This window comes from Gracilinanus agilis, chromosome 6 (assembly GCF_016433145.1).
Source record: "Gracilinanus agilis isolate LMUSP501 chromosome 6, AgileGrace, whole genome shotgun sequence".
Taxonomy (NCBI): domain Eukaryota; kingdom Metazoa; phylum Chordata; class Mammalia; order Didelphimorphia; family Didelphidae; genus Gracilinanus; species Gracilinanus agilis.
The window spans coordinates 214,509,817-214,524,824 of NC_058135.1; the positions used below are offsets into that span (position 1 = coordinate 214,509,817).

Sequence of the window (15,008 nt, forward strand, 5' to 3'; positions counted from 1 at the left end):
TCTTCCTCTCTCTCCCTCCTCTTCCTTCCTTTCTTCCTCCCTTCGTTCTTTCCTTCCTTCCTTCCTTCCTTCCTTTCTTTCTTTCTCCTCCCTCCTTACTTTACTCCCTCCCTTCCTCTCTTTCTTCTTCACTCCTTTCATTCCATTCCTTCCTTGACTTTTCAAGCAGGGTAAGTTTTCTTGCTCCATATCCAAATAAGAACACTTTTTCTTTCTTGCCCATTAACAAGAGCATGGGTTAACATGTCTCTTTCACTGAACCCCTATCCACAGAAAACCTGAGGATTTCCAAGGCTATCCAATGGGTAATAGACATCTGCTGCCAGAGGCAGTGGGGAGATAGTCTTGTGTCTGGTCAGCAAGTTGCCTAACTGAGTCACTGTAATAGGATTGATCCTCAGTGCAGCTGTCAGAGTGTAATTGCCTCCTCATTTGTCCCTCCTCACGCCTCCATCTCAGCAGGTCCCTGTATCCTTTGGGATGAAATAATCACTAGCAGTAATGAGAAGCAGCTGCCGCTGAGGGCTCCCATGCCATACCCCTAGACCTCAGAGTCTTACATTTCATGTACATTTTCCCATTTGATATTATTTTTCATCATATTAAAGCTGGGAGACACTTGTGATTATCTCCTAGAATTATCAGTTCATAGCTGGAGGGATTGTAAGGGGCTATTCTTATTTAGTCCAACCTCCTCATTTTACAAATGAGGAAACTGAGGCTTATTGAAAGGAAGTCATTTTTTTATAGTCACCATGTGGTAAGAGACAAGTTTAGGTTTGGAAATCAAATCCTCTGATTATAAATCAGTGCTCTTTCTACTATACCTAAAACTCTTTATGATCTTTCTTCCCTGTGGTACAGTTGTGAGTTAGATGAGAGGTACTATTTATTAACTTACTTTTTTTTTAGTGGTGGGACAATGTAGACAGGAAGTAAGAATAGGCTAGACATTTATTTCTTTGGTGCATATGATTCCTAGTAGGAAAACTTTCTTCATGAATATTAGTAGTGGTGTTGATGCTATCAGAATTTAAATAAAGGGGGCAGCTGGGTAGCTCAGTGGATTGAGAGTCAGGAGGTCCTAGGTTCAAATCTGACCTCAGACACTTCCCAACTGTGTGACCCTGGGCAAGTCACTTGACCCCCATTGCCCACCCTTACCACTCTTCCACCTATGAGTCAATGCACAGAAGTTAAGGGTTAAAAAAAAGAATTTAAATAAAATCTCAAAGTTTGCAAAACACTTAAAAAAAAGCAATTTCATTTTATTCTCCTAGCAACCCTGGGAGGTAAGTGCTCTCTAATTGCTACTTATAGGCAGGTGCCATTATCATCCCCATTAAATAGATGAGGAAACTGAGAGGTTATGTGATATCCACATGGTCAGTAAGAAGCTGAGAATATATTTGAACTCGGGTCTTCTGATTCCTAGGTCAATGCTCCATCCACTGCACCACCTGGCTGCTTCTAATGAATGAGCCAGCCCCTAACTAGTATTCATTTTCTTGAAGGAAGAGGATGTTGATTTTTTTTTCTTTTTAGTACCTGGCACTAGTTGATGCTTAATAAATATATAATGATTGATTAATTTGTTATTTCTAGTCTTAGAGAATTGGCAGGAAGCCTTGATAATTTAGAGGGTTTTCCTATGGACACACAGCTAGGATGTGTTGGAGTATATGACCTTCAACCCTGTCATCCTCATTTGCAGACTGATTCTCTATCATAATTTTTATTTATGAATAAAGAAGTATTTAATTATTCTAAAAATTATCAGGCTAGATTTCTCCATCTGAAGAATAATGATGATGATAAAGATAGCATTTATTAAGCACCTACTATGTGCCAGGCACTGGGCTAAGGACTTTACAAACATGATCTCATTTGATCCTTACAATAGCCCTGGGATATATGCTTTATTTATTATTATTATTATTATATATTATGTATATGTTAATTATTATTCTCATTCCCATTGTGTTGTTGGGTTTCGGGTGTGTCCAACTCTTTGTGACACCATTTTTGGTTTTCTTGGCAAAGATATTGTGGTGATATGCCATTTCCTTCTCCAGTTTATTCTTACAAATGGAGAAACTGAATCAAACGAGGTTAAGTGGCTTGCCAAGAGTCACATAGCTAGTAAGATTCAAAGGCCAGATTTGAACTTAAGAAGATGAGACTTTCTGATTTTAGGCCCAGTAACCGATTCGCTGTGCCACCTAGATGCCCTATTTTAGAGATGAGAAAAAAAGAGGTGAAAAGAAACTAAGTGACTTGCCCAAGATCAAAAAGCTAATAATTTTCTGAGGCCAGTTTTGAACTCAGGTCTTTCTGACTCCCAGTATAGTGCTCCATACACAAGGTAAGTCACCTAGGTGCCTCACTTTGCAAATAAAGAAACCAAGACACAGAGGGCATTCACTTAAGACTGAAAGTGGTAGGGGCATATAGGTAGCTCAGTGGATAGAGAGGCCAACTTGGAGACAGGAGGTCCTTCATTCAAATTTGGGCTCAGCTCTTACTGCTCTTATGCCTTGGAATTGATATTCTATATCAGTTCTAAGAAAATAAGTATTTGAAAAAAAAAAAAGGAAAATGGCAGAGGTTGGATTAGGATTCAAGGCTAACGAGAATCAGAAGATTCCTACAGCAATCTTGGGAATTTGACTTTGCATATGATATTATTCTCATTTCACAGATAAATAATTTGATATTCAGAGTGACAAAATCAGAGTAAATCACAGAGCCCCAAATAGTTAGAAAGATCCTCAGAGAGTATGGTATTTAGTGGAAAAAACCCAGACAGACACAGATACAGTCAGGATTCTGGGTTCAAATTCCTAATTTGATTTGTGACCATGGGGAAATGCCTTTCTCTCTCTCTGAAACTCAGTTTCTTCATCAGTAAAATGGGAACCAATGTTCTTTCTCCTTACTGTAAAGAATCGTAAGGAAAATGCTTTTTACATCTTAGACTTTTATAGAAACATGAGTTATTATTATATAAGACAGGTCCCTTATTTTACAGATGATAGAACTTATGGCTAGAATGAGGAAGTGATTTTCCCAAGGATATATACCCGAATAATGAAATTTATAATAAGAACTGACATTTAAATAACTCTTTAAAGTTTCTAAAGCACTTTCATTTGAGGAGAATGGGGTTCATTGAAGTTAAGTAACTTATTCAAGGTCATAAAGTTAGTAAATGTCTGAAGCAGAATTCAAACTCAGGTGTTCACAAGTCTATTACTCTATTCAATACAAAACACTGCCTCTCTAGTGGCTTCATTCATGGCATGGGTTAAATTGGACCCCAGATCATTGTGCCTCCCACTAAACCACATTCCCAACTTATTCTGGGGCTTAGTTGTAGTTCAACTAGATTCTGCCTCTTCCCATCTACCCCTAATCATTCAGAATTCCTCTTTGGTATCAAGGTTTTTGCCCAGTAACCTAATCTCCAACATCTTTATTTCTATCCATGTCCAGATTCTGCCTTCAGCCCCCTTGGTAAGCACACTGGTTGGCTCAGCTTTACAATGGAGGAAGAGTATTAATGTAGTCCTAAAGGGTGACCTTATGTTGTGATCTATGGACATTTCTTTTAAATCAGAGGGGCCATTCTCTAGAATGGGACCCTAGGAACAGGTGGAAGAGTAGGAAGAAAAGGAGAGAGGAGTACGAGGAAGAGAGATATTATCACTGCCTGGAACAGATTTCATTCTGGACTGGTCCTGTTTATGGAGGAAGTGGTTCCCTTAACCATTTGATTCTTCTTCTTTCTCTTTCTTCTCCTTTCCACTGTAATCAGCAACATATTGGTTCCTGATGGTTCCCAGGAAGCCGTACTAGTTCTTGGCAGAGTCAATTTTATAGGAAACCTTTCCTGATCCCCCTTAATTCTAATCCCTCAGTATTTCTAATCTATCATGAATCTATGTAGACACCCACATATATAGAGATGTATATCCATAAAACTGTATCATTTTCTATGTATGTATCTATGTATCATCTATGTATCTAACTGTCTACCTCTATTCATCTATCTATCCACCTATCTCCATCCATCCATTCATGTATCTATTCATCCATCCATCCATCCATTTATCTAACCATCTATTCATGTATCTATTCATCCATCCATCCATCCATTTATCTAACCATCTATCCATGTATCTATTCATCCATCCATCCATCCATCCATCAATCCATGTATATATTCATCCATCCAGGTGTTCATCCATCCATCTACCTATCCATCTGTTTATCTATCTTGTTTGTACGTAGTTATTGTGTGTTAGATTATGAGCTCCTTGAAATCAGGGACTTTCTTTTACTTTTCTTTGAATCCTTATCTAGCACAGTGCCTGGCATACAGTAGGTACTTAATATTTATTAACTGTTTGATCACTGTACATTCCTCCTTCGGTGGTACTATTCTATTTGAATTCTTTTCACTGATTATTTAATTTCTTTGTGGAATGCTTAATGGTTCTACTAGTAAAGTGCTGATCATAAAATATTAGCAATCAGATGAGTGCTGAGAGATAGGTTGTATAGTGGATATAGTGCTGGCCTTATAGCTGGTAAGATCTGAGTTCATGTATTGCCTTAGACACTTAGCTGTATGACCTTGGGCCAATCACTTTTCTTTGGGCCCAGGTTTTCTCATCTGTAAAATAAGAGGATTAGACATGGTTAATCTCCAGTGTCTTTTTAGACCTAAATCTAGATTTTCTGAACTCATTTTCCACAAGTCCTAGAAATGGGAAGTGACTTGTATAAGAGCACAGATATCATGAACAGAAAAGCCAGAATTTAGACTCATTTCCTCTGACATCTGATCATTACAATTTCCATTATATCAAATGGCCTCTCCAGTGTGAGATGCAAGATCTTTTTATGAATCAGAGATTTATGGTTTAACAGTTTTCAACAGAGGATTGGAAGATTATAATGTTTCTCTTACAAAGGGAGAAAACAATAAAAAATATTGATATAGTACTTTAAGGCTAATAACCTGATATAGAGGGATGTAGGAAGGGGAAAAACATTTATTAAGTGTTTTCTATATGCGAAACACTGCAAAGAGCTTTACAAGTATTAGGCCATTTTATCTATGTAACAGCTTTGGGAGATGGGGGTTATTATTATTCTCATTTTACCACTGAAGAAATAGAGGCAGACAGGTTAAATGACTCACCCAGGGTCACATAGTTACTAGTCATCTAATGCTAGAGTTAAACTCAGATCTTAACAGTAGTTCCAGTGCTCTGTCCACTGAGTGGCCTGGCTGCTTTACAAAGAGGTCAAGATTTGGAGTGAGAGACTCAAAGTGGGTCCAGCTCTGCCATTTGCCAGCTATGTGACCTTAGGTAAATTTTCTCATCTGTATTTTGATGGTGTTGAACTAGATAATCTCTTTGGTCCTTTCCAACTGTAAATCTATGATCTAATTTCCAGTTCTGTCACCAAATTCTAAAGTACACGTGCACCTTAGAAAGTACATTACCCACCATAGTCCTGTGAGGCAGGTAATGCAAGTGCCATTACCTTTCTCTCTCTTTTCCCCAGCTCCCCCCTTGTCTTTTATAAATGAGAAAATGGAGGTGAAGAGAGGTTATAAGTGTCTTCCCCATGGTCATGAAGGATCCTTATTTCAGAGTCAGGATTTAATACAGGATTTTTTTTTGGCCAGATTTAGAATTCTTTCCATGATGCCACCTTTCCCCTCATATAAGTTAAACCTGGTTAATTTGAAAGCCAAGGACTGGCAAAAGTGAACTTTTAATTAAATCCTTTGCTTTCACTGAATTGTTTTTAATCATGCCCTATTTTGAAAAAACAAAACAAGATTGGTTGATATGGTTTCACTCTATATACTTTAAAAGAACTTTATTCTATTTTTATCCTTAAAATTAAATCATTAAGTAAATTTTCTTAGTATTCTTTGTGTACCTTTCTTAATGTGTTTACCATTCCCAACTTTGTATTATGAGGCAGCATGGGAATAGGAGTCAGATCTGCATTCTAGGTTTTATGTCTCACACTAACCAGTTGTGTAACTTTGGGCAAGTCATTTTCTTTTTTGGTCCTTACTTTTCTCATGTGTAAATTGAGAGAGTTGGACTAGATTCTTTTCCAAGTTTCCTTCCAGTTCTGATGCACCCTGTGTTCTATTGTTAGTCTTGTCTTTACTCCTTGATTATAAAATCCAAGAGGGCAGAGATCAAGTCTTATCCACATTTGTATGTCCTCCCTTCACATGCCTAGCACAGAGCCTATGCACTGAGTTTGCAAAACATTTTTTGAATCCTGTCAGATCTAGAGAAGTCATTATTGAATACTATTCCTTCAAATTCTTCTTGTTTTTTTGGTCATTCCCATTGTGTCTGACACTTTGTGACCTTATTTGGGGTTTTCTTGCCAATGATAATGGAATGGTTTGCCATTTCCTTCGCTAGCTCATTTGACAGATGAGAAAACTGATGCAAATAGGGCTAAGTGACTTGCTCAGGGTCACACAACTACTCAATGTCCAAGGACAGATTTGAACACAAGATGAGTCTCCTGATTTTAGGCCTAGTACTCTGCCCACTGAACTACCCAGCTGCCTTTTGAATTCTACTTTTTTGAGGAGGTTTAAAGAATGCCAGATAAAAGGGATTATATAATCAGTTCTATAATGAGAAGGAATAATAAGATAATAAATTTCTTCTGTTAATTAAGAACAAGGAATAACTAGACTCACAGTGGGGTGGGAAATGAAAAAAAGTGACCAGCCTTATAATTCTCTGGGATCCTGGGTTCATGTTTGATGTATACCCTGAAAAAATAAGATGATGAATACGCTGATGATAGGGAACGAATGAAGAATCACACAGTTTGAAAAGATCCCCTAAAAGGAATCTAATGATCTCTGTAGTTGGAACATTTGTTGTTTAGATCCTCACTTTAATTTTACAGTTTCAACTTGCCAAAGGGTTTTGTTAACCTCTTGGGAAAAAGCAAAGCCTGTTGTCACCATGTGATGATCATGGTGGTCATGGTGGTCATGGTGGTGCATTAGGTCCTGGAGGGTCACGCAGCATCACAAAAGGTAGGCGCATTGGACTGGGGCTCCTATGATGATTCTCCACCCAGACACATTGGGTTTTGCCCATGCGTTTCCTTTTAAAAAAAGGAACATGAAACAAATTATTTCCTTGTTAGGATAATTATATCCTTTAATAAACAAAGTAGATAATACCTTTAGAGTAATCTTTTAAAGAAATAAATGCTAGGGTATCATTTAGTATATCTTTCTATTAATCCTTAACTTTTATCTATTAATATGCTCTTTTAGTGATTAAATCAAATCCTGAGGGCATGCAGTCTTCTGTTTGAATGTTTTCAATTTTGTAATTCTCTATGAACTTTGGGGCCAAAAGTTTGCACCTGTGCTTCATGCCTAGAGCAAATGTTAACATCAAATCTTCTTATCTTTTAGCTAAAAGTAGTTTTGACTCTCCTTATGACAATTCTCTTTCCCCCCCCTAAACTCACAAAAGGGAAAAGATTAGTTTGCCTTGTAAGTCTACTCAGACAATGAGAACTGACTGCCTTCTATGAGAAACACAATCAAAGAAGTCAGAGTTGGATCATATAATCGAGTTCCATCATTCTACAGTTGAGGAAATTAAGGTCTAGAGAGGTATAAAGACACACAGCTAATTAATGATAGTGTATATTTTCCTAGCAATCCTCATTCATCCTTCACATCCCGACCTGGCTAATACCCTACCCTAGTCATCTATATGGAACTCTGGCTCTATCTTCATCCTTATTCATCAAGGGTCCATACCCTTGCTAGACTGACATTCTTGAAAATTTAAGCTTTAGTACTTAGTGCATCGCAGCCCAGACCTGCTCAACAAGGCAATCCTTTCCTGTTACTGACACCATTTTATGTTTTAAGGTCCTTTTCAACAGTAAGATTCTTTGTTCCATGACTGAAGTTTCTTTAACTTTCTATAAAAAAGAAGTGTTAAAAATATTCCTGTTAGGGGTGTGTGTGTGTGTGTGTGTGTGTGTGTGTGTGTGTGTGTGTTGCTTTTATCCCTTTTTAAGAGGGATAAAAATGTAAATAAAGTCCCAACATATAATCATTTTAAAGACTTGGGCACCCATGAAAATTCATTCTGCACAAGCACAAAGAATTCCTGAAATGGGGAGAAATCCAAAGAGAACAAAAGACCCAAACAAATTATAAAACCAAAACCAAAAGCAAAAAAAAAAAAACAATTAAAAGCCATTCAAAGAGCAGGTGAACATGTGAGGAGTAGTTACAACCACAAAAAAATAGTGGAGCGTGGGTAATGGCTCTTAACTGGTTTTGCCAACTTCTTACTTTTTTCTCACACATCAGAAACTATCATTTCTATTTATAAACTAGAAAGGAAGAAAAACAGATTGCTCCCTCCCATTATGTGACAATCTGCCACCCTAGGATAGGGATATCAGAATAGAAGTCATGTCATACTCTTTGTTAGCCATCAGTGCTAGGCAGATACTATTTGGCTCACAATTACTTTGCTTGGAGCATCTCTTCTGCCTTTCTGGTTTCACCATAAATCTTCCTGAGCACCAGGAGGCTGACTTATTTCAAATTTCTAGTTTTTATTACCTCATCAAATGCTTTAAGAGGTGAAGATATACCTCCTTCCACTTATCTGAAGTACAAGTATTTTCTTTGATTTCAGAAAAAAATAATCTGCACCTTAGACACCCCAGAGGGAGTTCAGTGTCGGGACTTTTCCAATCAGACCGACCCTTTACAGAAATTTAGGGGGAAAGAGTAAGTAAAGATGCATGAATGATATTCATACCCCTTTCTCTATCTTGATTATTAGGAGTCTAGAGAAGTGAAGGAGGAATGGACTAATGGTCTTGAGCTAGGAGAGTAGGACAAAAAATGGGTTTTAATTATAAGCAATGGGAGGTGTGTTATAAGATAAATTAATAATAAAAGGCTTTCTCTAACATGCTTACAAAACCCTAAATAACTCATCTCAACCAATGTTATTAATTTATCTTATAACAGGTGGGATGGTGAGAAGCATAGTCAGTGATGTCTTAGGTTTTCAGGAATCATTCTTCCTTGAGAGCCTCAATGTGGTTCCATTCATTTCCTAGACACCAGAGAGCAAACATCACCCCAGACCCAGTCTCTGGTCTTTGGCCATCATCCATGGGATCCTTCTCCCAAGCATTACCCATCACTGCTTGGCCATGCAACAGCCCAGTCTGCACTTTGATCTGACCTGTCTCTCGTGTGTCCAAGCCCAAGGGCCAGCTGCTCTTGGCGGTGTTCTTCCTCAGCTTATTGGCGATGGCACTGGACAGTCACTCTCTACTGATGAAGTCTTAATCATTGCTTGGTGTGAAGGATTCGGGGTGGGACGCTCGCCCTCCTGGCTGGTCATTCTTTCTGGCTGCAGGGAGTTCACCTCCTGTAGGATCTCATTGTGCTGGCTGCATTCTTCCAATTCCCCAAGGATGGGATTAGCTTTTTGGAGAGCCTGGGCATAGGCCTTCAGCAGCTGAATATCTCGCTTCTGTTCTGCCAACTGATATTTCTGCTCCGCGGATGTCTTCTCCAGCTCGGCGATGTGCATCTCCTGCTGTTGGACCATGGAGTGTAGATACTTGATGCAGTTGTGGTTGGACAGCTCCCCTTTGGACATCTCTAGGCCACAGCCATGCTTGCAGACCAGAGGACACTTGGGGTTATGCTCACAGTTGGTGAGATGAGTCATGAGGGTGTCGAGCCTCAGGATGGCACTGCAACCGGCGACGGCATTGTCGCAGGTGATTTGGAGTTTGGACAGCATGTTCCGCATGATTCGGGGAATGGGGCGCAGGTGGGGGACCGTCACCACGCTTCCGTCCACAGGGCACGTCTGCTGCCAGGAGGACCCCTTGGAGACGCAGTTATTACAGAAGGCATGCTCACAGTTAGGCGCCTGCATGGGCTCCTCCAGAACGCCACGGCAGATGGGACAGATGAGATCTTCATCCACATCCCCCAGGAAACGGGCTCTATCATATCCCATGACTGAAGGCCAAGATCAAACCCTGGCTGGTGGTATGGGCGAGGGTCTGTGTTCACAAGGTCCTAATCCCTGGCCAACTATCCCATTCTTTCATGAGATCTTCCCAATAACCCATCTTGTAAATTATGCCAAGGCTTAGTCTTCTTTCCTGTGGAGAGCCCCATCACTAAGGGAATGGTTGTGATATCACAATCGAGGGCTCCAGGTCTAGGAGCATTCTGGGTTCTTTGTGCTCCCAAAGTGGCTGGGGAAGAGGCCACCAAGTCTGTCATGGTGCTTGCTTCTGGAAGCTTCTAGGGAAGGAGCAAAAATATGAAACTCATCTTTTCAAGGTTATCATTTTTCGTAATTGCCAAATTCAGTGATTTTTTTTCTTAATCCTCACACTTCTTGACCTTTCTGGGTATTTGACAATGACAATTGACACAATTGATCCATGTTTTCAACTGAAGACTCACTCTATTGGACAAAGAATTGTAAAGAAAGGAGACACCCATCAACTGGAGAATGTCTAAGTAATAGTATATGATTGTAATAGAATGCTATTGTGCTGTAAGAAATGATGAGCAGTAGTAAGGCTTCAGAAAAACCTGCAGTTACATGAACTGAAGCTGAGTGAAGTAAGTGGAAGCATGAGAACATCATATAAGTGACAGGAATACCGTACAATGAGCAACTATAAAGTTGTATTCTCGGTAATGTAATGATCCAAAACAATCCCAAGAAACACATGATAAAAAAATGTCATCTGTTTCCAAAGAAAGAACTGATGGAGTCTGAATTCAGACCAAAGCAAACTTTTCACTTTCTTAATGTTTTTGTTTGAGTTTCCTTCCATGAATTTAGAAACATGTTCTACATGATTATACATAGTAAAATCTATATCAGGTTATTTATCATCTCAGCAGTGGGTGGGGGTGGTCAAGGAGAGACAGAAATAAATGAGGAAGAGAATTTGAGAGTCAAAATTATTTCCAAAATGTTTGAAACTGCATTTACATATAATTGGAGGGGAAATAAAATTTTCCAAATTTAAAATGTTTTCTCCATTTCAGTTTTCATGACACTATTCTCTCTTGAGTCTCCCCCTGCCTACGGGGCATCTCCTTTTCCATTTCCTTTGCTGAAACCATCATCCAGGTCATGCTCCAAAGTCTCTATACTGGGACAGATTCTTTTCTGTCTACTATTTCACTTGTTGATCTCATCAATTCCCATGAATTTATCGTTTCTCTGTGGGTAACTCCTATATTTATCTATCCAAACCAATCTCTTTCCTAAGTTCTGATTGTTGTTCAGTCCTTTTAGTAGTGTCTAACTCTTTGTCACCCCATTTGGAGGTTTTTTCTTTTTTTTGAAAGATACTAGAGTGGTTTGCATTTTCCTTCCCCAGCTAATTTGACAGATGAGGAATCTAAGGCAAACAGGGTGTAATGACTTGCCCAGGGTGACACAGTTACTAAATGTCTAAGGCCAGATGTCAACTAAGGGTCTTCTGATTCTCATTCTGTAAACTTTCTAAAATACTGGATTGTTTCTGTTGATATCACATTCTGTAGTTTCCGTGTTTGCTTTGGGATGATTGGATGATCAGTTTGGTGAACCTTTTCTGGGTTTGAGTGCCCAGAGGGCAAATTCAAGCTGTCTGTGAGTCCCCACCTTACCAGAGAGAGTTGAGGGAGAAATTCTTGCTTTGGACCAGTGGATATAGGGATGGGATGTGCAAAAAAATGTCCTCAGGCACTGGGAAGAGGGGGAACGAAGCAGCTCCCCAGTGCCAGCTCTGCACACGTGCCACATCTTTGCCAATGCTACAACCCATCAGGTTAAAATCAGAAATAGAGAGCAATTTCTACATCACGAATGGTACATTCAAAAGAATTGCCCTTTTTATGGAAAGAATATATTCTATCTAGATGTGACCCAACATGTGACAAAAGATTAAATGACCCTGCAGAACACAGGGCTTATTGTTTTTTTAAATTGCTTTCTTAAGGATGCAGTCTGATTGTTAATTGTAATGACCCTTGATTCAGCAAGACACAATTAAGTCTGGGTGTATCCCCTTGGTCAGAGAGTCTAATTTTACAGCATTAGAGTTCATACAATAGATTACCTGTAGTTTTTAAAAGAAAGGTATTATGCTGGTATTGATCGGCTTTAATTTGACACTTGACTGAAAGGGGAAAAAAATAGCTTCTTAGTAATTCAGTAATATTGATTTACCTTGGTTGTAGGGAATAGGTTGGTAGTTGTTTCATTTACCAAGAAAAAAAAATAAGGAAGAGAATTGTACGCTTACATCTGTCTCTTTTATCTTTGGAGCTCATGCTAGAAGAAGTGGGATCCTTTTTAATTAGTAGAAGTAGAATCCTTTTTTTAAAGAAGGATCCTTAGAGAACAGATAGCCCAGCACTCTCACAGGCTCAGGCTGGCTTATTGACCTGCCCAAGGTTATAGAGGCAGTAAGAATCAAAGTGGGAGTTTGAATGGGGTCCTTCAGCTCCAAATCCAGTGTTTTCTTCACTGCCCCAAACAGTGGTTATGGAGAAAGGATTCTTTTGTTCTTGTCCTCATCAGTGGAGCAAAGTACTAGTTGATTGAGTTGTTTGGATTACTTATAAGAGGAAAGACAGTTTGTTAAAATGGCAAGAACACTGAATTTGGATTGGGAAGTCCCCAGTTTGCTCTTAACATTTCTTTAGGTAAGTATAGCCCGAGACCAGGACTTAAATGCAGGACTTCTGAGCCCCAAGTCTGATGTTTTTTTTAATTATTGTTTATATTATAACAATGTGTATCATTATTGAACTCTAAAATGGGGATGACATTACCACTCTGACCTCAGAAAAGCTACTTCCCCTCTTTTGGCCTCAGTTTCCTCACCTGTAAAGCGCGTGAGTTGGAAGAGATACCCTTCGAGGTTCTTTTTAGTTCTAGATTCGTGATTTTAATATTAATCCTGTCCCTTTACCTATCAAATGAGATAAGGAATTTGTGTTTATTATTTTATAACCATAAATGTGAACTATTATTAAAAAGAAACACTTTATAAAAATAAAATTGTGTAATTGCATTTGCTCTGATCTCTTTGGATGGTAGTCAGGAGTTTTAATGAAATGTTTAAAAATTCAGAATGCTGTGCACTAATTAACTAGCTAATCCATAGAAGGGCTCAGTGAATTAGCAGCCATTGTCACCCATGTTTAATAGATGAGACACTAAGGGGCAGATAAAATAATTTTTCTAAGTAAAAGTCAGAATGGTAGCTCCCAGGCCTGTGCTTAACTACTCTCATATTCAATCAGTGCAATCCCAACTATGTCAATATTGTAAATCTCATGTTTGTGTTTATGAAATAGCAATTGATTCAATCTATTGTCCACATTTATGCTCAGATCATAGATTTAAAACTGGAAGGGAATTTAAGAAGACAACTAATTGAACTCTCTCATTTTATAGATGAGGAAACTGAGGGCCATAGAGGCTACATGGTCTGCCCTCGATTACACAACAAGATTTGAATTTGAATCCTCTACAAGGGTATGCTTATAAATATTTAACCGAGGACCCATTTTAAAAAAGAAAAAAAAAACAAAACTCTTACCTTTTGTCTTGAAATAGATTAAGTATTGGTTCCAAGGCAGAAGACTTGGAAGGGCTAGGCAGCTGGGGTTAAATGACTTGCTCAGAGCCATACAACTAGGAAGCCTTTGAGGCCAAATTTGAACTCACGTCCTCCTTCTCCAGATTTGATTTTCTATCCACTGAGTTACCAGGCTGCCCTAGCAGGACATACTTTTTGGTTTATAGGCACTCCTAATGTTTGCCTCCATCCCTTCATTAAGTCTGGATAATCAGCAAAACAAGGATTCAAGCACTGATTTTGCTTTCACTGAAAATCTTAACAATCAGCTGGAGCTGGTTAGGGCTCTAGCCTCCACTGACACCAAAGCCAATGCCTTTAGGAGTTTGTAGAAGCTTTTATTGGAGGGGTGATTCTACCCAGATTTCCTCCACCTTGGCTTTACTTTAAGTCTGGGCAATTCATGCCAATAACCTAAATGAATCAACATTATGGAATCACAGAGTTTGTCAGAAGGGATTTCAGAGCCATCTGGTTTGTACCTCAACAGGAATCTCCTCTTTAGCCTGCCTGAGGAGTATTCTTGCATCCTCAGCAGGAAGGCTTCTATCCTTAAGAGGAGACTCACTCCTTTCCTAAGGAGCCCATCCCCTTCAGGACTTTTCTGATTATTACTTAAACCAAAATTGGTTTTTCTGTAACTTGCACCCATGATTCCTACTTCTGCCTTTAGAAGTCAATCAGAGCAAGTTGAATCTCCCTTATGATAACCCTGGAAGGTCATATCCTCTCTAAATATTCCTTTCCCTAGGCTAAATCACCCCTGATTCGGTAGTCATTCTTGAATGCCAAGATTTCCAGTTTCCTCCATCCTGGTGGCTCTCTTCTGGAGAGTTCTGCTTTGTTGATTCTGTATGACAAAGTATAAATGATGTACCAATGCTTCCTTTAACTTTTAGTAATAGTGATGAAAGCGATATTTTAATTTTTTTGGTTTGGAGTTGGTATTACATTAGTGTTAGAAACTCCCTGGTGAGAAAAACCACTTGGTCTCCCAATGTAGAAACTGTTCTGGAGCAATTGGTGTCATGGTGGATAGAAATTGGGAAGACCCAAGTTCAAATGTGGTCTCAGCTTTCTAGCCATTAAGCAACTTGACTCACACAGTGTCTGAGGTTGGATTTGAACCCAGGAAAATGAATCTTCCTGACTCTGGGCTTGTTCCTCTACCACCTAGCTGCCCTCCATTTTATAACTCTAAATGATGACAATGGTACTATGAAAAAAATTTTTATTTGTAAATTTTAAAATTTTAATTTAAA

General features: G+C 38.9%; 2 protein-coding genes across 2 annotated transcripts in view; one reads left to right on the forward strand and one right to left on the reverse strand.

Moving 5' to 3' along the window:
- SORCS2 (sortilin related VPS10 domain containing receptor 2) overlaps positions 1–15,008 on the forward strand; it is a 1,347,356-nt gene that overhangs the window by 177,739 nt on the left and 1,154,609 nt on the right. The window lies entirely within an intron of this gene.
- On the reverse strand, positions 9,136–10,100 carry LOC123251725 (E3 ubiquitin-protein ligase NRDP1-like). Its single transcript, XM_044681025.1, is given in 2 exon segments — positions 9,136–9,383; positions 9,386–10,100. Coding segments are annotated over 2 exon segments (963 nt in total).